At 42.1% G+C, this 20,003-nt stretch overlaps 1 protein-coding gene across 8 annotated transcripts in view; it reads left to right on the top strand.

The window, feature by feature from the left end:
• The window catches only part of ZMIZ1 (zinc finger MIZ-type containing 1), a 356,469-nt gene that overhangs the window by 258,661 nt on the left and 77,805 nt on the right, over positions 1-20,003 (top strand). For 7 of the 8 annotated variants that reach the window (XM_040438858.1, XM_040438865.1, XM_040438864.1 and 4 more), the window contains one exon: positions 14,507-14,620. In XM_040438858.1, the coding sequence (XP_040294792.1) occupies positions 14,570-14,620 (51 nt within the window). In that variant the 5' untranslated portion in view covers positions 14,507-14,569. Of the gene's footprint in view, positions 1-8,243; positions 8,329-14,506; positions 14,621-20,003 lie in introns of those variants that run through there. The other variant, XM_040438863.1, reaches the window with a different exon arrangement.

Raw genomic sequence — 20,003 nt, forward strand, 5'->3', positions numbered from 1 at the left:
TTTCACTGAAGCCCCATTCATATTTATGGAAACAGAGCTGCATGGAAAATATAGAATATAGAATATGCTGTGATTTTTCCTGAACGCGGAAGTGATGCTTGACAAACAATACTCATGTGCCCAGAATCATTGAAATGAATGGGTCAGGATTCAGTCCGGATACTATGCGTTTGATCACGCATCACAACCTGATGGAAAACTTGCTCATGTGAAAGAGGCCTAAGGCAGTGTGTTTTGTTGTGGGATGACGATAAATAGGTCGTCAAGTATTAAAAAACCAAGACTACAAAAAAATTGCTACAAAAAATGCAGAAAAATGACAGCAAATACCTATGTGTGACCCTAATAGAAGCTTTGTTGCTACTAAAGGAAATTACAGGGTGATTATAATTTTAACAAACGTTTGTAATGTCAGACGTTTTGGTCGGTGAAGGTCCTGGTGCTGAGCCCTTTACTGAATGCTAAAGGAAAAGAGCAGATGTACTCACTTTTTCAACAGTGGAAAGATCCATCAACTCCATTGTAAATGTATTATGTATTGTAAACCTTTTGTGTTTGTGATGAATTCTGCATTTGCTGTTGTCAGCCCTCCTGCCTGTGACTTCTTAAAACTTTTTTAACGGTGGTGTCACAGACTGCTTTTTATGTCAATTTTTGGTGCCAAAGTCTGAAGTGGGTTGAAAGGGAACAGTGTTGTATTTGGGGTCCACCAGAGGAACTGATTCTTTGAGGTTGCCCTCAATCTAAATTAAAATATCAAGTGTTCCATTATGAAAAATGAATGTCTGAACTCCGTGTAGCACTTGCTACGCTGCTTATAGATTTAATAAGTCTGTAAATCCTGCAGAAATGCTAAATGAGGTAGAATGAGATAAGCAAAATATATATACTCATATACATGAAATGTGCGATTTTAAAATATGAGCAGCGCAGAAAAAGAAGTAACCTGCAGAAAATAAGACTGTAGTCCAAAAATAAATAGTAATATACTGCAAGCATAATAAAGTTATCCAGTGTGCATTCAATAGTACAAAAAAGTGCAAGAGGTATTTTTTTTAGTCTACATACATCTGTATATGATTTTGCTGTGGTATGCATTAGAGGTATCGGAGGTAGTAGACTATGCTATTCCATACAAAAAAATTTAAATGAAAAAGGTTATACTCAATAGTATACATTTTTAAATGTTAGTCTACTGGCAACGTATCTGTCACGATTGGGGAATGAGGGAAACCCCCCACCATACAATGAGGAGGAAGATAGGGTAGCAACTAGGCCTGGATGCTGGAAAAGGGAGCTGATCACCTCCTACTGCAACTCTCATCCTAGCCCTGACCTCCTAACCGCATGAGGGAACCCAAATGGTAGGAGGGCTCATGCACCAGAACCTCGGACCCTAACTGGCCCTGATGATCCATGGGATAAAGGTCAGGAAAAGGAGAGACCAGTTCATCCACAACACGGATGAACCAGAGTCTCCAGCAGGCCTAGATGCAAGGAAAGGAAAGGCAGAAAACAGCAACTGGATAGGCAGGTAAGAGCCCAGAACAACAAGCACTCACCTGCCGAGTCAACAACTACTGGAACCCGATCACCTACCAGGACACCGCACAAAGACAACAAACACCGAGTCCAGCGAACCAGAAAATGCCTGGAGCCCCATGCGGACAGGATGCAAGGCGGCCCCAGGCAGAGCTGCTAATCGGGGAACCCAGGGACCCCCTTCCAGAGGACACAACAGACAGGGGAAATATCTAGCACCCAAGCTGGATAACAACACCAAACATACCAGACATGGAACACCAAACTAGACATAACAACACACCCAAAACATAAACCCACACCAAACATACCAAACATGTAAGGAAGGGTACAGAACAGAGGGAACAAATGGAATACATCATGGTGGCAACAATGTCCAACTAGGTGGCCCCTGACATATCCAGGACAGGAACAACTCCAGCACACACCAAGTCTGGAGGACAACACACTCCAGCCTGGAAGCCACAGGCAATATGAACCCAGTGGCCACACCCAGGACACACCTAAATCCCTACCAGCTCGATAATTAACGTTACCGGCACCAGACTGGAAAGGCCCCAGGAGAAAGAAGGAGGCACATACATGCTGCAACCACAACACGTTACCGCTGGCAACAGCATGCACGCCACCCGTGTCACGGCACACACTAAAGGCCGTGACCGTATCCTACCATATGTTTATACAGTGGAGTTTGTCAGTCTTCCATTAGAGGTGTAGAATATGTATAAAAATGTTTCACTCTTTTAAGCTTTTACTACACACCTCAGCTGTTGCAGAACATCATAATACACACTTTAGCTACAAAACCTCATAATGCACTCATCGGGTATGGCAAAACCTCTTAATACACATCTATTCCTTACTGCTGCCACTCCTAGCTGCTTTATAACCTCTGACAGAGCAGGCAGAAGATTGGAGATAGCAGCTATGGGGGGGGGGGAGGGGGCAGAGGACTGGAGATAGCAGCTGGGGGGGGGGCAGAGGACTGGAGATAGCAGCTGGGGGGGGGGGGGGCAGAGGACTGGAGATAGCAGCTGGGGGGGGGGCAGAGGACTGGAGATAGCAGCTGGGGGGGGGGCAGAGGACTGGAGATAGCAGCTGGGGGGGGGGGGCAGAGGACTGGAGATAGCAGCTGGGGGGGGGGGCAGAGGACTGGAGATAGCAGCTGGGGGGGGGCAGAGGACTGGAGATAGCAGCTGGGGGGGGGGCAGAGGACTGGAGATAGCAGCTGGGGGGGGGCAGAGGACTGGAGATAGCAGCTGGGGGGGGGCAGAGGACTGGAGATAGCAGATGGGGGGGGGCAGAGGACTGGAGATAGCAGATGGGGGGGGCAGAGGACTGGAGATAGCAGATGGGGGGGGGCAGAGGACTGGAGATAGCAGATGGGGGGGCAGAGGACTGGAGATAGCAGATGGGGGGGCAGAGGACTGGAGATAGCAGATGGGGGGGGCAGAGGACTGGAGATAGCAGCTGGGGGGGGGCAGAGGACTGGAGATAGCAGCTGAGGGGGGGGCAGAGGACTGGAGATAGCAGCTGAGGGGGGCAGAGGACTGGAGATAGCAGCTGAGGGGGGCAGAGGACTGGAGATAGCAGCTGGGGGGGGGGGAGAGGACTGGAGATGGACAGGTGATGTATAGCAGCTAGTGGTGGTCAGATACAGGATCTTATTCCTTAACTGCTCCTTCCTGTGTCACTGTACACACTCCCCTTTCTCTCCTGTCAGTGCCAACTACAAAGTAATCTCTGTAGCAGGAAGCCGAACTGTTCCATTAGTGCAGGAGAGGGAGGGGGGCAGGATGTGAAAGCAGCAAACACAGCACAGAGACCTGGTTGCATTCAGAAGCAGATAGCTGGGCTCCACACAAAGTCCATGCTGGTGGGCTGGGTTTATATCACTGCACTGCTCTGGTAAAATTCTTGAGCATTGCAGTAAGTCCCAAGGTGGTGGGGCCACTGGAGGATCCTCTACTGGTTCGGTCTGACACTGGAAGGGAATATAAAGGAAAAGCTTCCACTTTTTTCCCTACCAGATCCACTTCTAACTTTGGCTCAGAAAACTGCCTCAAAAAGCTGTATGTGAAACCACCCTGTTGATCAAGAAGTGCAGGCCATTGAAATAGCTTATGTAAAATGCACCTGGTTTGGCATTGCTTCCTACAGGTTTTGGGCTGGATTAATGTGCTGAAGTCCACTACTTTGTGAAGTAACATAAGTACTGGATGAGGCGCCTTTCTTCTGTAGCAGATACAGTTTTAACCCATGTATCTTGCTGGGTGTAAGGAGACCCCTGGTGTTTCCCTTTCTTCACAAAGTACACGTGTTAATTGGTAGAAATATGACTCGTTACTTTGCTTTCATCTCTGAGTACTGCTTCATACACTTGAGAGTAAACCAATGAATTACAACATGATTACACGATAGTACCTAATTAATTAACTCTGTAATTAATATGCAACTGCCTCTTCATCTAAAGCTGCTTGTATAAAAATACACAGCTATTGTAAATCTCGGGCAGCTTGGGCTGTTCTTAGAGGAAGATTGTCTGATTGGTATAATTAGAACATGTCTTGGTGCAGTTAAAGTTGCTTTGTGGAATCAGGCCTGATGCCACCTTCAGATACTTTAGCCACGTCTTGTCTCTTCCTCTTTACCATGTCTTCTCTCACTAGTTTCTATATCTTCCATCTTCTTTATTATTCCTGGATGACTTCTTTGTTACTCATACCAGTTTAATCCTGTCTAATGTCCCCTTACTGCTGCCCCTCCTAGTCTGTGCACAGAAATGATTTTCAATTCTTCTAACTATATTGGAGGTCTTCGGTATGGTCTGAAACGTGGGTCATTGCTTCCTCATGTTCTGTTTTGCTGGTTATAGGAGCCTGAGCTCCTGTCTGACCAAACAAATATATACAATTGAATTCTTCCTGATAGGGAAGGAGAAACTTAGAGTGCTGAATTGAAATGGGAGGGGGATATGCATCTTGGCGGTTCCCTTTAGTACATCTCAGTGGGCACTCTACTGCCAATGCAGTGTAATGTGTCACACACAAGGGAGCAGGTAACTGTAGATCAACAGGATGGCATCTCAGTAGACTTTATCATCCGTGTTAGGGAAGATCCCACATATCCAAAATATGGGTATGTAGTTCTTTGGGAAGAGTTACCGTAACTGGCCTAAGTTACTGAAAGGGCTTGAGGAGATACTGGAAAAATTGTGGTCAACTCTCGCTTCAAGTGGGGCCTTAAATTTTTGTGGTTGGCTTATTAGTTAGGATGACTGTACCTGAACAGCAGTCTTTTTGGTATGGATCATTTAGTTGACGCTGTTACTTCTGTTGGATTAGAATTTTGCCTGTGAGCTATTTTTAATAAACTGATAGATCAGTTTACTTCTTTTTATTTATTTTATGCACTTATATAGCGCTACTATATTCCGCAGCGCTTTACAGACTTTGCATTGTGCTGTCTCCAATGGGGCTCACAATCTAAGTTCCCTATTGGTATGACTTTGGTGTGTGGAAGGAAACCCATGCAAACACGGGGAACTCATACAAACTCCATACAGATGTTGTCCTTGGTCGGATTCGAACCCAGGGCTTCAAAGCACTAGTGCTAACCACTGAGTTACCTTTGCTTTGGGAGTCAGTGTCCGTGTTTATGCTAGTTCATCTGTCTGCAACTGGGGAGCTTGGAAAACTGACGGCATATTGGGTGGGATGGCTATATAAGATGAGATCAGGAGAGAAACTTGCGGCAGTACACAGCACCTTGCACAATATGTCAGCAATAATATCAGTATTGGTAAAGTTAAGCTTGTGAACAATACCTGCAAAGTACAAAGGAGCTTATAAAAGTGCACAGTAGACATATTGCTGCTGATACCATGCACACCTATGACGGAACAGATTAACACTTTCTATTGTTCTATACGTCCTTTCTAACATAGGTTTCTTTTTTGTTTTTAATGCTGTATGAGCACTTTTCCAGCCTGCTTCTAAACTGATAAAGAGCTGTACTCCAGGCTGTCATATTGTCTTCAAGCTCACCGCTTGTGTATTGGCCACACAGCCCCTCTACTCCCCTTTAAACACAGCTACAGATGTGCATGGTGATGAACCAATTTCTGTGCTTCACTGATATTCCTCCCAAAGGAGAATAGCAGAAGATGCACACAAGCTGTTGTCGCTCTTGTCTGTGATTTTTGAAAGGTGCAACCCAAAATGAACTCTTTGCATGCCAAAAAGGGTGATCGTATGTATAATGTTCTGCCTTGGACAGAAGCTCTTGGTCTACTCTGATAAGTAATGAAATAGGTATCTTCCAGAACTAAGAATATTTCAAATCTAATGAAAAATTCAGTATGGAGGGGTTCACATTATAGGTAGAGTTTAGATTTGTCCATAGTTTCTCCTATTTGTGTCTTCTCCAGTGTTTTATTGTTTTCTCCTTCCAGCATTTTTTTTATCAAACATCTAGTATACCATTTTGGGTCACCCCCTCTGTTCACCCCCTTTGATATAGATTCTATTGCTTTTATAACGGCCTCCTTAATTTTTTCAATTTCTTCTGTTTCCCCCCGTAGATCCTCTGCAAACTGCACTTTTCCTTTCTTTTTATGTCTCCTCATTTCTTCCTGGTATAAGATCAGTTTTTTTCCTGAGTGGCTGTCAGTGTGTTTGACTGCTGTTCCTAAGCTCTCTGTTTGCAAGCCCTGGAGGTGTGAAAGATGGCAGGGAATGGGGAGATAGTTAATCAATAACCACAAGGTCAGACAGACAGTGTCAGCTTTAGTGCTCCCTGTTAGGAAGCAGCAGTGGAGGATTTGTAGGGACTTGTAAAGGCTTAAAGGAACACAGAGCAGGCTGTCTGGGCAGCACAGTTTGAATTTTGCTTTGGTAGGTAATGGGGACATCTACTGGTGAAAAGGGTGTATTGTCAAAGGTACATTACTGGTCATTAGCAGATCCTGATCAGTGTTTCATGTTGATAAAAAGGACCGACATATATAAATACATATATGTGTGTGTATGTATGTATGTATGTGTATATATATATATATATATATATATATATATATATATATATATATATATACATATATAATATACACACACACTCATATTTCAAATATATTTCATTTAAAACAATCATCATTTTTTGATAAGAGTCATGGTGGTTTACAAAAAAGTTAAATGCACATTGAATGTTTCACATTTTCACTTGTTAAATACGATGGGGATAAGCTCAGACTTGTCATCTTGACATTAAAGGGGTTTTCTGGAAATTAAGAAAATTTATTTACTTTAAATATTACTTTATTATAAATATAGTCTCAAATAACTTTCATTAGTTATAATGGCTCATTTTATCTGGGGAGCAATCATCAGGGGAAACAAAATGGCCGCTGTCCTATTAGTTCACACAAAACCTGTCCTAATCACATAGCAGGACAAATTACTTTACAACACTGAGGTAAAGAGCTGCCTCATCCTCCTCTCTGCTCTACTTGTCAGGGATTATAATCCTGAATACAGATGATAAGATCTTCATCTGAGTCTCTGTAGGAATGGAATCCATGAGAAGACAGACAGGACAGACTGTGGTAATGTGTTGCTGTGGTAATGGAGCCCGTAAACAAGTGTTGCTGCTCATTATCCACACCTCACCCTCCTGTCATGTCTCCTCATCTTCTCCATTCCCACAGAGATTCACCTGTATTCAGGATCATGATTCCTGACAATCAGAGCAGAGAGGAGGATGAGGCTGCAGTATGGCTAATTGTGATGGAGTAACTTGTGCTCCTGTGTGACTAGGACAGGCTTTGTGTATACTAAAAGGACGGCGGCCATTTTATTTCTCCTAATCATTGCTCCCTAGACAAAACAAGCCATTATAACTAATGAAAGGTATTTGTGAATATATTTATTATAAATAGTATTTTCATTTTTTTTAATTCCTGGAGAACCCCTTTAAGAGAATTGTACTCTGTAAACGTTAGCTACATACAGTATGATTCTGAAATGTTTTATATTGAATTTCAGAAATCATTTCATTCCGAATGCTTGACTATTACAATTTGACCCTAAAAGCTAGCACTTCATATTTCTGCAACACAGCCCTAGTGCATCATATCTCCATAACCAAGTGTGGAATGTAGGCAGAAGGAATGCATCACAGCAAAGGATATCTTTTGTGATCCAGTATTCTTTCTGTTAGCATATTTATTTATACTGAAGGATTTAAGGTCATGGCTGCCCTTTTTCAGTCAGTGCAAATAGTGTACCTCTCTCTCCTGGGCCCCTGGGGAGTAATATGATCCACAGCCCATAACACAGGGGCAGTGTGTATATAATAACTTCCTCAGCAGAGTCTTCATCTAGTGGCCTAACGTACACTGTCATCAAAGGCTAATCCCACTGTTAGGTGGTATTCTGAGGGCTGCAACCCTCCTGCAGTGCTAAATAGTATAACATTGAAAAATGAGCAAAAGGGGTGATATTTGTATGTAATCATATTCTATGTACAAAAATATAACATATTTTAGGGTCATATAAAAAACGATATCATTACCGCTCATTTTGTGTGTCTTTTTCTTTGCTAGTTTTACAATATTATGTTTGCTGTTACCTGCAAAGCCAAATGACACGCTACATTCTTGTCATGAATTTACATGGCATCCCCGTGAGCCTTTTACAAGAATGCTGCTCCTTTTAAAAGGCAGTCTGTGAACCTGTACTCTGTTGGCAGATATTTTCATACTCACTGCTACCTGTTCCTGTCTGGAATGTAAGCAATTTTAGTGTCTTCTATTTCTGTTCACCAGTAAATGTGTCACTCAAAATGTTTTCTGTCAGTTATAACCTGTTAGTGACTTGTAGTAGTCTAATGTTTTTATTTTCTGATTGTAGATTTATTTTTTCTGTTTTCTAAACATGATTATGGGGGTGGCCAACTTACCTGAGCTGCTCTTTTCAGAATTTAGAGAGATGCTTTACAGCAGCCATCATATGGGCCATAGACACAGTGGACAGGAGGAAACTCATTGAATTCTATGGGGAAAGTTTCTAGGCATGCTCTGTGACCAGTGCAGAGATCAGAAAGGAAGTAGATAAGCTTTGAAAGTCGCTTATTTTGAATGGTGGATCTTGTGTTATCTATACACAGGGTTAATAACTGTCATTTCTAATCCTGCCTGTAGTGATAAGCAGATAACTGCAGTAAAGTGATCTGTACAGACCAAGAAGTTGCACCTATTATTATGCTTTGTGGTCAGTGATGAGCAGCAATACCAAGCACAGCCGCTATACATATACAGGAGCTCTGCTGCCCTCTCAAAATGGCTGATCAGTGGGGGTCTCAGGTGTCGGACCCCACTGATCAGATACTGATGACCTATCCAGAGGATAGGTCATCAGTTAAAAACAAAATCTCGGAAAACCCTTTTAAAGGGAGTCTGTCACCACATGTGGACATTATAGACCGCTTACATAGCATTCTGGGATAACTTTAGATGAATCAAATGGTACCTTTGTTGCGTTATTCTGCGGTTCACCTGCGGCAAAAACAGTCTTTTATTTATATGTAAATGAGGGCTCGCAAGAGCCCAAGTGCAGCGTTAACGTCTTTGGAGCCCAGGCTGTTCATCCTCTTTTGTTAATATCCCCGCCCCAGCCTCTGCCCGCCCTTCTCTTCTTTTGCAACGTCCTCCTCTCCCAACAAAATCCCGTGCCTATGCTCTGCCTCGCTTGGCCGGAGCATGCGCATTGCGATGCCCACTGTGGGCATGGCATCGCTGTAGCTACTGCGCATGCTCCGGCCAATGGCGCGAACCCAGCTGCAAGGAGGTTGCGCATGTTATGCCAGAGCGCTATGTAAGCGGTCTATAATGTCCAAAAGTGGTGACAGTCTCCCTTTAAAATATGTTTGATATAAAAACATGACCTAAACAAAAGGTCCTTTTCTGAGGACACATTCCCTTTAAAGCATTATTTGCATCTCAGACATTAGTCTCATAGGTGCGGCGCATCTCAGACAATGTCTCATAGGTGCAGGGCCCACCTCTGGGACCTGCACCTATGCTCAAAATGAAGCTCGCAAAGTCCCTGCCCTACATTCATTCATATGGGAGCGCCGAAAATAGCCGAGCAACATGCTAAGCTATTTTCAAAATTCGCATTGAAATGAATGGAAGGCACACCATGCAAGTGCGGCCACCGCTCCATTTACGTCTATGGGGATGACGGAAATAGCAGAGCCAGCACTCGGCTGTTTTCGGCACTCTCATAGGAATAAGAGGAGGGGGTGGCCACGCATGCGTGGGGCCCCCTCCAGGACTTTGTGGGCTCCGTTCTATGCATAGGTGAAGGGTCCCAGAGGTGGGACCTGCACCTATCAGATATTGGGGGCATATCCTAGTGTCTGAAATGGGAATAACCCTTTAATGACACCATACCACAGGCTCATATAAAGCTGCTCATAAACATTTGATGTTTATCAGCCAAACCTGACGGTGAGTCAGATTGACCATCTAGTGTATGTAAGGGCCTCACAATCCTTAGATTGGATGGATTTGGACATGCCCAATCCATTTATTCCTGGGGAGATAAGTCACCACCAGAGATGCCTGGCAGTGGCTTACTTCTCTCAGCCCATTTACAACTTGTGTATGGATGGTGGTCAGGTGAAATAGCTTGCGACCGAGGCAGGAGTCTCATGTATTTCCCACCTAAGAGCGGATTATAGTGATCTGCTACTTCATGCTTGGAAGTAGTTCACTTGCCAAATTAACGAAATATGTTTTTATAGCTTATTGTAGTGTAGTAATGAATTCAGCTTGTGGAAGCACATCATATCCTGCAAGTGTGAGGTCTAAAGGCTCGCTCATGTTAAACAATGATGACACATTATTTACACCATGCCGAAATGTCAAGAATAATAGCATTTTAAATTGTTGGAAGATATATCATCCACCGTCCCCCTTTTGAACAGGATTTATTCCAGGGAGGGAACAGATTTAGTCCCCAGGAGTCAGGAACTGTCTTAGGCCCCTTTCACACGGGCGAGATTTCCGCGCGGGTGCAATGCGTGACGTGAACACATAGCACCCGCACTGAATCCTGACCTATTCATTTCAATAAGTCTGTGTACATGAACGTTTTTTTTTTTCACGCATCAGTTCTGCGTTGCGTGAAAATCGCAGCATGTTCTATATTCTGCGTTTTTCACTGATGGTTGCTAAGAGATGTTGTTTGTAAACCTTCAGTTTTTTTATCACGCGCGTGAAAAACGCATCAAAACGCATTGCACCCGCGCGGAAAAAACGGAACAACTGAATGTAATCGCAGACAAAACTGACTGAACTTACTTGCAAAGTGGTGCGAGTTTCACTGAACGCACCCTGAACGCATCCGGCCCCAATCCGCAACGCCCGTATGAAAGGGGCCTTATGAGGGCATGGAACAGGCTGACACTGTACACTGGGATAGCTTACTGTGACAGCAGCTTTCATGTCTTCTTTACCTGACACATGAGATCTTGTGTAGTGTATTCAGTCCTGCTAACAATGGGAATACATTGTATTTAAAAAAAAAAAATATGTAAACAGGTTGTTCAGCCAGAAGTTAACGCCGGAACTACACAGCACCGTCAACGTTGTAGTGGACAGCTAATTCCATTCATTTCAATGAGAGGAAGTGCTGCAGTGTCGAGCGCTGTTGACTACAATGTTGACAGTGCTCTTTAGCTCCAGTGTCAACTTCTGACGATGGAGCTACTCAGAACAGTTGATTGACGGGGGTAATGGGGGTCTGAGTCCCGCCGATCACCTAGTGATGACCTATCCTGAGGGAATCTGTCAGAACAAAACACCCCCAAACTAGATTATGCAGTGTACAGTCGTGGCCAAAAGTTTTGAGAATGACACAAATATTAGTTTTCACAAAGTTTGCTGCTAAACTACTTTTAGATCTTTGTTTCAGTTGTTTCTGTGATGTAGTGAAATATAATTACACGCACTTCATACATTTCAAAGGCTTTTATCGACAATTACATGACATTTATGCAAAGAGTCAGTATTTGCAGTGTTGGCCCTACTTTTTCAGGACCTCTGCAATTCGACTGGGCATGCTCTCAATCAACTTCTGGGCCAATTCATGACTGAGAGCAACCCATTCTTTCATAATCACTTCTTGGAGTTTGTCAGAATTAGTGGGTTTTTGTTTGTCCACCCGCCTCTTGAGGATTGACCTCAAGTTCTCAATGGGATTAAGATCTGGGGAGTTTCCAGGCCATGGACCCAAAATGTCAACGTTTTGGTCCCCGAGCCACTTATTTATCACTTTTGCCTTATGGCACGGTGCTCCATCATGCTGGAAAATGCATTGTTCTTCACCAAACTGTTGTTGGATTGTTGGAAGAAGTTGCTGTTGGAGGGTGTTTTGGTACCATTCTTTATTCATGGCTGTGTTTTTGGGCAAAATTGTGAGTGAGCCCACTCCCTTGGATGAGAAGCAACCCCACACATGAATGGTCTCAGGATGCTTTACTGTTGGCATGACACAGGACTGATGGTAGCGCTCACCTTTTCTTCTCCGGACAAGCCTTTTTCCAGATGGCCCAAACAATCGGAAAGAGGCTTCATCAGAGAATATGACTTTGCCCCAGTCCTCAGCAGTCCATTCACCATACTTTCTGCAGAAGATCAATCTGTCCCTGATGTTTTTTTTGGAGAGAAGTGGCTTCTTTGCTGCCCTTCTTGACACCAGTCCATCTTTCAAAAGTCTTTGCCTCACTGTGCGTGCAGATGCACTCACACCTGCCTGCTGCCATTCCTGAGCAAGCTCTGCACTCCTATCCCGCAGCTGAATCCTCTTTAGGAGACGATCCTGGCGCTTGCTGGACTTTCTTGGACGCCCTGAAGCCTTCTTAACAAGAATTGAACCTCTTTCCTTGAAGTTCTTGATGATCCTATAAATTGTTGATTGAGGTGCCATCTTAGTAGCCACAATATCCTTGCCTGTGAAGCCATTTTTATGCAACGCAATGATGGCTGCACGCGTTTCTTTGCAGGTCACCATGGTTAACAATGGAAGAACAATGATTTCAAGCATCACCCTCCTTTTAACATGTCAAGTCTGCCATTTTAACCCAATCAGCCTGACATAATAATCTCCAGCCTTGTGCTCGTCAACATTCTCACCTGAGTTAACAAGACGATTACTGAAATGATCTCAGCAGGTCCATTAATGACAGCAATGAAATGCAGTGGAAAGGTTTTTTTGGGATTAAGTTAATTTTCATGGCAAAGAAGGACTATGCAATTCATCTGATCATTCTTCATAACATTCTGGAGTATATGCAAATTGCTATTATAAAAACTTAAGCAGCAACTTTTCCAATTTCCAATATTTATGTAATTCTCAAAACTTTTGGCCACGACTGTATAGTGTAAGTGTCGCAGTCTGTTAATGTAATTTTTATCGTCATATTCATTTGGATTTCCACGAGGTTCTCAAACACTGTGTTCCTTAACTCCAGTCTTCAGGGCCCACCTGCCGGTCATGATTTGAGAATCCCACAGAATGAATACCCTTGGAAACTCCCGATGCATTGATGCACTAATTATATTATTCACTGCACTATATTATTAACGTATATCACCTACTCAATACTAAGGAAATCCTGAAAACATGACCAGCAGGTGGGTCCTGAGGACTGGAGGAACACTGCTCCAACAAACCAGCAGTAAAATGCATTGAGAGGACTCCCATGCTCATGCCCTTAATGGAGAGAACTTAGGAGTCTCTCAATGCATTTTCTAGCTGGTCTGTTGGAACACAGTGTCAGAATGCAAAATTACATTACCGAACTCGGCACCACTTACACTATATACACTGCTTACTCTAGTTTGGTTGGTGTTTTGGAGATGACAGATTCTTTTAAAAAGACTTCTTTTTTTTAAAATATGTCTGCACCCCCCTGTTAATAATTAGTATTCTGTGCTCTAGAACATGAAAAAGAGGGATTGGAGAGCATTTAATAGAGATTGATAGGGATAATTTCCATAATGATACAGTGTGTGAAAACAGTAGTCAGATTGTCCATCACTTGTCTTAATTGTTCAATCCTATCCTTTACTGACAATGATTTTTCACTGTGCTCAATCACCAATGTATCAAGATGACTGGTATAATGGTCAATGCTGATTTCACCATCTGCCAAAAGTTTTATTTTTTTTGAAACTGTACTATGTTATAATAATTAGATTGATATATAAATGGAATGACCTATTGTTTAAATCATGTTATTAAAAAAATAATAATAATTTTTTTTTTCAATGTCCCCATCTATATATATATTTTTTTAAATGGATAGAATCCTGCAGTTTTCACCATTGACCACTAGGCCTTATAATAGACTATGATTTCCTGTTCTGTACAGGTAACTTTTCAGTAATCATGCAGCAGAATTACAATGACATGTAACAGCTCTATGTAGATAACACACAATCCACCATTCACAATAGGTGACATCACAGCTTAAAAAATGTTTTACGTAAAATGTGACTTAACAATAGGTAATTTTCTGATGATGCATTCCTTTTAAGTGAAAGGGTCACTGAGTTTATAGAAAACTTTTTAAATGTCATAGAGCCCCTTATTAAAAGTTTTGATCTGGTGAAGGTCTCAGCACACTCAGACTCCCACCTATTAAAACTTTGATATGCCTCTATGATATATCAAACACTTTCTTAAAACTCTATGACCCTTAAAGCTAATTAGTCTTTGTTGTAATATTTGTTATATATAGTTTGTTATTATATGATAGTTTTTCTTCTGACTGGTTTTGGACCTTATTGAAATAAAAGAAAAGCCCAAAAGAAGTAGTAATCCAAGCATACTGTGGAATTGTGTCATGGCTATGTTAGCTGTCGAATAAGACTTTAAACACTTTCTTTCTCTTGTAGGTTTGAAGAACTTTCATGGCTTTCAGGTAGAAGCTGAGCAGACGTAGCCATAATGAAAACTCTATGGATAGGCACATACAGCAGACTAACGACCGTTTGCAGTGCATAAAGCAGGTAGGTGAAGTTTGCTAAACTTGATTGTCCGTGAAATACACACTTGGGAGAATTAAATCGGTAGACGTTCCTATAATATTTCAAAGATAACAGCCTGATGAACGTTTAAAAATAAAAAACAAAACCTTTATTAGAGTCTGTTTAAAATTGGGGTAGGGAAAACCCATATGTCACGGTCTGTGACCATCAGGCAACTAGTCTTCACATAACATACAGAGGGGGAGAATGAATAACACCTCTGTATGTTTAGAAAGACCAGGCTAAGACCTGACTAGCTAACTAGAATTGCTAGGGTGTGCAAGTCAGGAAACGGACACCAGTATCAGTGTGAACGGATGCAGAGTGTGTGTATACCCGTGAACTTGTGGACTGTATCTGAGGACAATTCCGGGTAAATACCCACTGGTATATAAATCTCAATACACTAAGTCTCACTACCTCTATCAAAATAGAAGTGTAATTGGATTTGAGACCACTAGATATAGAGTTTAGATATATATATGGCCTATGATCAGGACCTAACGTCGCAACTCTTTGTCCACAGCCAATATTGGCATACAGTCACTCAGAGCTAGTATATTTTAGCTCCATACACACAGCAACAGCCAGTATATTTTGGCTCATCCATACGTCATATGCATACTCTCAGGCTGACTAATAAGTTTGCATCTAGTGCAGTCCTGCCTAGAGAGCTGTGTCCTAGTTCATTTACAGCAGCTCTACGCGTTTCCACGTGATCTACACATTATCACGCTTTTTCAGGAGCTTGTTTTAGATGTGTATGGCAAGACAGTTGGAGCCGCACTGTAGTGTGCTATGGCTCATGGCGCTGTAATGATAAACTTGATTGTCCAGCATACCATAGGGTGAGAGAGCCTGCTTTATGGGTGCTAATCTATAGATGACTATTAGTGATGACACACATACCACCATAAATGGGTTCTCGGAGAAAAGAAAAAGAAAATCCAAATCATTAAGTGTTCTTGCATGGCAAGACCACTTACTGTTATCTCACATACAGTGCTGCCCAGGCAAATTTTGACTTAGTTACTTTTATTCAACCAGCAAGTAATATTTTGCCGGGAAATGACATAGGTGTCTCCCAAAAGATAATAAGACGATGTACAAGAGGCATTATTGTGGAAAAAAAACATGTCTCAGCTTTTATTTACATTTGAGCAAAAAGTGTCCAGTCCAAAATTATTCATACCATTCACAAACCAGGGTGGATAAAAATCTATGATTTTTTTTAAGAAAAAAAAATCATTTTTAATTTTTTTATTTAAATCTGATTTTTTTTTAATTTAAATTGGATTTTTTTTTAATATAAAATGCTTTTTGAGGAAAATATATTACCATCCAAAGGTTATTCCATCATGAAATAAAGATGTTTTTTTAATTATGTAGAATAAGGCTGTATATGTAAAATAAATTTGGGTAAATAAATTCCATTAATCCATTCACAATGTCATGCTTTTCCAGAGTTTTTTTTGTAAGATTGGGCAGTTTCTCTGCCTACAAGATATTATCACAGATGCTTGGTTTACTTTTGCAGTTCTCAAACTGAATTTGACTCAGCAGAGATCACATGCCTCTTCTTCACAGCAAAAATGTTATAACATGAACAGAGTTGAGAAAAAGACCTTAATCCTAACTTCTACAAACTATGAATACAGAATCAACCTAATCAAACTAATATGAAAAGTTGTTATTCTAAAAATCTTCATCTACTTGCATATTATAAGTTATACCAGCAAGAATTAGTCTTTATGTAGAAAACTATGATTTAAAGGGGGTATTCTCACTAAGCCGTTTTATACTTGCCTGCTCCCAGCACGCTGTCCACTTCCTGGTTTCGGCAGAGGGCGAGCTCGATTTTGATTGACGTCTTCTCCCGGCCGGGCCGCGCGCTGGACTGAACGCGCACGCCGCCGCGCATGCGCCCGGGTGACTTCTTCCTGGCCAGTATAGTATACTTGCCAGGAAGAAGTCACCATAGCGTATGCGCGGCCTCGGCGTGCGCTTTTGGGACTGCGCCGCGGCCGGCCGGGAGAAGAGAAGAAGTCGTCCTGCGCAAGGTAAGTATATGTTTATTTTTCTTCTAAGGGGTGGGAATTAGTTAATTAAATATATTTAGAAAAATGATCACTGTTAAATCATTAACAGATTTAACAGTGATCATTAAGATGGGAATACCCCTTTAAATCAGTTGATTTAAATCCAATCCATCCTGTCACAATTGTCAGCCTGTGGTAAAATCAAAAGTTCTATACCATTCCAAATAGTCCAAGCCTGTTTCAAAGCATCCTAATTACCCTGATTAATTGGGAACAGCTGTTTTAATCAAACTCAACAGGTGAAAAACAGCAGCTCTCTGCAGTTGGTTTGTGGACAGTCATGGCTAAGACAAAGGAGCTCAGTGAGGACCTGCATTTTGGCTGCTCACAAGTCAGGAAAGGGCTACAAGGCCATTTCTAAATGTTTTCAAGTTCCAGTGGCTTACAGTGCAAAGTATTATAAAAAAAATACAAGATGTTCCGCACTGTGGAAAATTCAGAGGACGTGGTCGGAAGCCAAAAGTGACACCTGTGCTGGCCAGGAGGATAGTTAGAGAGGTGAAAAAGAATCCAAGAATCCAACAGACACTGCACACTGCTGGGTTCCACGGATGCAGACCAAAGGAGGACGCCACTTCTCCAGATAGGCACACAAAAGCTTGCTTGGCCTTTGCAAAAGCTCATCTGGACAAAGAAGACTACTTCTGGTCTTCTGTGTTATGGTCAGATGAAACAAAAATGTAATTGTTTGGTCACAATGATGTTTCCTTCATTTGGCGTATAAAAGGAGAAGCCTTCAACCCAAAGAACACTATCCCCACTGTCAAACATGGTGGTGGGAACCTAATGCTTTGGGGGTGTTTTTCAGCCAATGGACCAGGGAACCTAATCGCAGTAAACGGCACCATGAAAAAAGAGCAATACATGAGGATTCTCAACGACAACATCAGCAGTCTGCAGAGAAACTTGGCCTTGGGCACCAGTGACATTTCAGCATGACAATGACCCAAACACACAGCAAAAGTGGTGAAGAAATGGTTAGCAGACAACATTAACGTTTTGGAGTCGGCCCAGCCAGAGTCCAGACTTGAATCCAATTGAGAATCTGTGGAGGACCTAAAGATCAGGGTGATGGCAAGAAGACCCTCAACCTGAAAGATTTGGAGCTCATTGCTAAAGATGAATGGGCAAAAATACCCGTGGAGACATGCAAAAAGCTGGTCTGCAATTATAGGAAGCGTTTGATTGCTGTAATAGCCAATAAAAACTTTTCTATTGATTATTGAGAAGGGTATGAAATAATTTTTGGACTGGACACTTTTTGCTCAAATGTAAATAAAAGCTGAGAAATCTTTTTTTTCCACATAATGCCTCTTGTACATAGTCTTATTATCTTTTGGGAAACACATATGTCAATTCCTGTCAAAAAATTACTTGCTGGTGTGAATAAAAGTAATTTTGTCAACATTTGCCAGGGGTATGAATAATTATGGGCAGCACTGTATATATTATTATTATAGCCCAAATTTACCACCCTAACTCCTCCCACAGTTTTTACACTACATAGACAGTAATATACCGAAACGTGCGGATTGTTCCCAATTGGTGTGCTATTTCTTTGTGGAACGTTTCGCTGAATGGTTCACGAAATATCAGCGTTTTTTGTGGCGAAATTGGTCCCATAGGAATGAATGCGGAATGTTCAAAACTAGAGTGGGAGCTGAAAAAATCACTACATGATTTCTAAACTGCCACCACTCCCTCATTTTCAAGCCCAACCTACACAAAATCTTGTATTAAAATGTCCAGCTATCCCTGCTGCCACTAAAAATGTCCACGGCTAAGCATAGTCCTGATAGTTTTCACAATATGACCATTTGTTTGCAACTCACGCCGCCCTTTGACATTCATTGAACTCCACTCTATCCAACCTCAAATTTGAAGGGCAATTTCTAAACTGCGACTGTGCCTTCATTTTTAATATTTCAGAGACATACTATGCATCAAAATATAGCTCTTCGCTGTATGATTTATAATTTTTTTTTAAACTACAACCGTTTGAAGATGGCAGCCGCCAGTGAAGATGAGCAAGTTGGAGCAGTTAGTTTTTTTACCGCTCTTCTCTGCCCTGCTGTAGAGTGAGTTGCCATAGGAGGAACCCAGGGTGTGTGAGCAGCCAGCAGAGTGACAAATGCTAGAGTATGAGCTGAAAAATCAGGACATGATTTCTAAACTTGCCACCACTCCCTCATTTTCAAGCCCACCTACACAAATCCGGCTGCTAATGTTTTTATAAATGTATGTTTTAATGTAACTGTGAAGCATTTTGGGCAACAACATTGCAATTAAATGTGCTATATAAATAATTAAAAGTTGAAATGCATGTCTCACTCTATCAAGCTTGCCATATGCACTTTTTTTAATTTGATCAATCAATTGGTTAGTGTAATGTTTACTATCTTTACTCACTCCAAACACTTCACACAGTTACTCTGCCCACTCCCATAAAGTTACTCTGCCCAGTCCAACCTTTCCACAGTTACTCCAGCCACTCCAACCACACAACAGTTTACTCAAGCCACTCCACCCCAGTTACTCCACCCACTCCAGTTGTAGACTTACTGCTGGAGGCAAGGACACAATTTCCCCAGAAATTGTAGCTTTTCTAGTTATAAATAAATTCATAGATTTCTTTAATTAGCAAGAGAATGCTTGTTTGGGAGGTTTAATCACTGTGGTAAATGAAAATGGCTGTCGTCCTGAAGAAACATGTTCTTAAATCTAGATAGGACATAGTGTGCTGCTGGAGCCCCTGCAATGTAGAGGCCTAATGCTTTTACATCAGGCATCGCCAACCTGAGGCTCTCCAGCTGTTGGACAACTACAACTCCCAGCATTGCTCAGACTGACTACCGCTATCAGCCCTGCAGCTAGGCATGGTGGGAGAGTTGTAGTTTTACAACAGCTGGAGAGCCGCAGGTTGGCCATGCCTGCTTTACATCATCTTAGACTGACTAGCTGCCAAACCCAACCTGAGTACGTAGGCTATGCTTGGTCACCCTGACAGGATCTTGCTGGACTAGACAGCGGACTGCAGAATCAGCAACTGATTTTGTCGTCTTCTACAATAAGCTGCTGCTGTGGCAGCCATTGTAAACCTGAGCATGCTGGGTAGAATGAGCTTGCTCAGGTTTGCATCTAGTCAGCCTGAACAGGAACGATGTACAGTATTAGTCTTCTTTCACATCTGTGTTATGTCTCCGGCAGGCTCTCCCAGCATAGAACAGCCTGCGGCTCTCTCTGGATCTGGCATAGCAAGATCTTAC

The sequence above is a fragment of the Bufo bufo genome, chromosome 6, assembly GCF_905171765.1.
Source record: "Bufo bufo chromosome 6, aBufBuf1.1, whole genome shotgun sequence".
Lineage (NCBI taxonomy): Eukaryota > Metazoa > Chordata > Amphibia > Anura > Bufonidae > Bufo > Bufo bufo.